This window comes from Octopus bimaculoides, chromosome 1 (assembly GCF_046866305.1).
Source record: "Octopus bimaculoides isolate indiv1 chromosome 1, ASM4686630v1, whole genome shotgun sequence".
Taxonomy (NCBI): Eukaryota; Metazoa; Mollusca; class Cephalopoda; order Octopoda; family Octopodidae; genus Octopus; species Octopus bimaculoides.
Genome location: NC_142928.1, coordinates 37,053,200 through 37,057,713, shown reverse-complemented (window position 1 = coordinate 37,057,713; position 4,514 = coordinate 37,053,200). Strand labels below are relative to the sequence as shown.

The window sequence follows — 4,514 nt, the reverse complement described above, 5'->3', positions numbered from 1 at the left end:
TTACACTGGGAAATTTGATTTAGTTTTGCTAAATTGAATTTTTCCCTGTAAGTTTTGCATTTTATTCCCTAATATTATATATATATATATATGTATATATATATATATATATATATATATATATATATATATATATACACACATGCACATGTGCACGTGTGCATACATACACATACACACACACATATATGAATATACAACGGACTTCTTCAATTTCTATTTACCAAGTTTCACTCACATGGTATTGGTCAACTCATGGCTAGTGTACAGAACACAAGCCAGCTGCATCCATGCCACATGCTTCCAAAGTGAACTTCTTAACCACACAGCCATACCTGCATCTACATATGCACGTATGTATGTATGTATGTATGTATGCATGCATGTATGTATGTATGTATGCATGTATGTATGTATGCATGCATGTATGCAAGTATGTATTTCAGGAGACAAAAATCTTTCATTCAGATCACATCTATTTTACATGGAACTTAAAGTAAAGGTAAAACTAGTAGTATTTATCTACTGTATTATAATACATACATAAATACATATATGTATGTGTGTATATGTGTGAGTATGTGTGAGTGTGTGTATGTATATGTATACATATGTATGTATACATATGTATACATATGTATGTGTGCATACATATGTGTATATGTATGGATGTGAGTCAACACATGCACATACTTATGCAATTTATGTTTATGTATATTTAGAATATCTGAACCTACCCAGTACTTCAGGGAGATCAAACACATAACGTGGTATACAAATTTTTAAAGTGTTTCCCGTTACCTACCAAATTTTAATATTTAATGACAAAAACTCATTTTTATTTTCCATATACAATTTATAAAGTTTTATTTTTAGTGACTGAATTATGCAAAAATAATAGTGAGATCCATAGAAAAATCTAGAATTTTGATATTTCCATAGTTCTTATTGATTTTGATTTTTTCACAAAGCTAGAAAAAAATGATGTGAGGATTTTTCACAGATGCATATACTTAAAAATCATACTTTGATATGAAAGTTATTTATAAATGACGGTATTAATTCATCTCACTCAAATATACATAGGGCTACATCAAAAGTTGGTCCCTGTAGCAGTTTTTCTACAAAATAAAAAAAACTTTACTCATATTTTAAATGTATTCTCACTTTTGGCATGAGCAGCAGTATATATGCTTGCTGTGGTATTTCTGTAACGTGCTATTTTGCCTTTCTTGCTTGATCTTTTATATCTTTGGTTCTCAATTCATTCTGTTACGCTTCTATTAATCTTTCTTTGTTCTCATTTGCACTATTTCAGCTTTATATATAACTTCATATATTCAGCTTTATATATTTCAAAATTTCTTATTTTCTTATTTTATTATTACTTGCTTGCTATTAATTCAGGGAAAATTTAATACTCACTTTAGAGTATTTTGGTAAAAACATCAAAATTTTCAGCTGTATTTTATTATATTCAACCCTGTCTCATAATTGTTTTAATGTAATTTTGAATTTCCATTCTTTTTATTCTTTTGCTTTTGCAATAAAAACTATATTGTTGTCTTATTATTATTTTATTTCATTCTTGTCTAGCTTGCAACTAGGGTAGTCAGTTGGCAGAATTATTAAAGCATCGGCAAAGTAGTATGCAGTATTTTCTCCAGCTCTTTACATTATGTGCTCAAATTTTTCTGAGGCCAACTCTCCCATTAATTCTTCTACTGTTGGTAAAATAAAGTACCATCAATTGCTGGGGTTCAATTCCTCTCTTTCTTTTTCATAGAATCCATTTCCTTAAAGACAACAGCTTTCATTTTCATGAAATGGAAGATGTTGAAAACCAGCCTATTGAGACATTAAAATCACGAAAATTCTCATTACAAATGGATGAATCCACATTTCAGGGCAGTGAGGTTCTGTTATTGACTTATGTGAGGTATATTGAGCATGAGGCTTTTCAGGAAGAGATGTTGTTTTGCAAATCATTGGAAACAACCACAACCACAAAGGATATCCACAGCAAACGTAAACATTATTTGGATGCAAACAAAATACCAAAAGAAGACTTACTGTGATGCACAGCAGACGGTGCATCTGCTATGATGGGCAAGAGAAGGGGATGCTTAAAAATGATGAAGGATGAAAATCCAAACATGTTGATTGTCTATTGTGTCATACACCAAGAAAACTTGGTTGCCAAGAAACTGTCCCCTGTTCTTAACAAGATTCTACAAGCTGTTATCAAGTGTGTCAATAGCATTAAAGCAAATCCCAAATCTGAACGTCTTTTTAAGCGGTTTTCTGTAAATTAAAGTGCCAAGCATGTTTGATTATTGCTTCATACAGAAGTAAGGTGGCTATCAAGTGGAAATAGCTTAAAAAGGTTTATGGAATTATTTGATCAGCTTAACGACTTTCTGGGTAATAAATGTGAAATGAAAATGCTGTCAACAATGGATGGAAAAGCATTTGTCAGTTATTTGACAGATATCTTTGAGAAACTTGGAAATTTGAATAAACAACTCCAAGGTGCAACCATGATGCTCGTTGATGTGAAAGCAAAGACTTTTGAATTCATCACAGCCCTTGAAATATGCCAAAAAAATGTTTCCAAAAGAAATTTCAGTCAGTTATACCAGTTGAGTAAATGTGAGATAACGAATGATGTTGCCACCGTAATTATTGACCATTTGAATTATCTTAATAAAGGACTTCGATGACAGATTTTGTGATTTGAAGGCAATGAATTTTCCCTCTTGGTTATCTCAACTACTGCTGATTGACATTTCTGATACTGCAGTTCAATACCAAGAAGAGTTATTAGAATTGCAACATGATGAATCAGTGAAGACTTTGTCTAAACTGAAAGGTACAAATATGTGGTTATGTGACAAGGTTGAAAGAAAATACTCCAGCATTTCTACATCAGCAAGTGAACTGTTGATTCATTTTCTTTTGTCTTATTTGGTCAAATGTGAAGTCAGTGCAGTTGATAATTTGCTGGAAACCAAGAGAAACCGACTTGAAATTGCAAAACATGGCGATTTGTGGCTGAAGTTAATGATATTGTCTCCTCAAATCAAGGATCTGTGCCATATGCACCAGGCACAGGGTTCTCACTAAATGAGTTGAGGTATCTGTCAGCCAAGTAATTGAATTAAAAATCGTGTTTCTACACTAAAAAAAAAATGTTGATGGGCACCAGATATTTTATCATTAAAAGTAGGGTGCTAGAAAATTTATTATTAAAAAGTGGGGTATCGAAAAATTTGTTATTGGAAAGTGGGGCACCAGAAAAATGGTTGGGAAACAATGACCTAGAGTGAAGCTCAGCATCTGGACCAGATACTCTTCTGGTCATACCATTAAAAACTTGCACAAACAGCCTCTCCAAACCTTTAAAGATGCTATTTCAAAAGTTGCTAGATACTAGCACATTGCCAGGAAGACACAGAAGTAACAGCTATACACAAAGGAGGTAGCAAAGTTGAAGCTAAAATTTACATACTTAATTCTCTCACATCTTACACATCTAAAATTGTTAAATGCATTGTCCAAAAAGAATAATTATATACCTTGAGGAAAACAACCTCTTATAGGTGCAGTCATAGCTGTGTTGTAAGAAGCTTGTTTTCCAACCACATGGTTCTGGATTCAGTCCTATTGTGTGGCACCTTGGGCTAATGTCTTCCACCATAGCTTTGGGCAGACCAAAGCCTTGTGAGTGGATTTGGTAGATGGAAACTGAAAGAAGCCTGTCGTGTATATATATATATATATATGTGTGTGTGTGTGTGTGTGTGTGTGTGTGTGTGTGTGTGTGTGTGTATCCTGTGTCTGTGTATGTTCCCACCATTGCTTGACAACTGATGTTGGTATGTTTATGTCTCTGTAACTTAGTGGTTTGGCAAAAGTGGCTGATAGGATAGATACTAGGCTGACAAAGAATAAGACCCAAGGTCGATTTCTTCAACTAAAATCCTTTAAAGCAGTGCTCAAGCATGGCCACAGTCAAATGACTGAAACGAGCAAAAGGATAAAAAATTTAAAAAACTATATATGCACACACACACACATACACACACACACACACACACACACACACACACACACGCATATGTACATACATATATTTTTGCGCATGTGTGTGTGATGAATATGTCATGATGTTATGAATTATGTAACTTAATTATTACAGTTTAAAAATACATATATTTTATGCAAATGCTGGACCAGGCAGATAGCAGGGTACATATCAAGTATGTATCTTCTACCAAGGACTCATGAATTAAATTGAGTAGATAATATTAAACTCTCCCAATTGAATATCTCTTTTTCAGCTACTGATGTACAAGAAAGAATGTGTTTATATTCTTATTTCACTCACAGTGGGGTTTTGTAATATTTAGCTTTATTGCATTTCTTCTGATTTAAGATGGGCTGGGTATGAAGTAGATATTATTTAATTAATGACAAGCTGGTAAAATTACAAGTATGCAAATTAGCCTATC

At 33.1% G+C, this 4,514-nt stretch overlaps 1 protein-coding gene across 1 annotated transcript; it reads left to right on the top strand.

Moving 5' to 3' along the window:
- The first annotated feature begins 2,132 nt into the window (after positions 1-2,132).
- LOC149137525 (uncharacterized) lies at positions 2,133-3,126 on the top strand. The gene is made up of 2 exons (XM_089361981.1): positions 2,133-2,306; positions 2,713-3,126. The coding sequence occupies exons 1-2, from the start codon at positions 2,133-2,135 to the stop codon at positions 3,124-3,126; spliced, it is 588 nt and encodes a 195-aa protein (XP_089218107.1).
- The last annotated feature ends 1,388 nt before the right edge of the window (positions 3,127-4,514 follow it).

Coding starts and splice junctions, on each gene's coding strand:
- LOC149137525 (XM_089361981.1), top strand. CDS start 2,133: ATGATGAAGGATGAAAATCCAAACATGTTGATTGTCTATTGTGTCATA. Junction 2,307..2,712: donor GTCTTTTTAAGCGGTTTTCT/GTAAATTAAAGT, acceptor ATCTTAATAAAG/GACTTCGATGACAGATTTTG.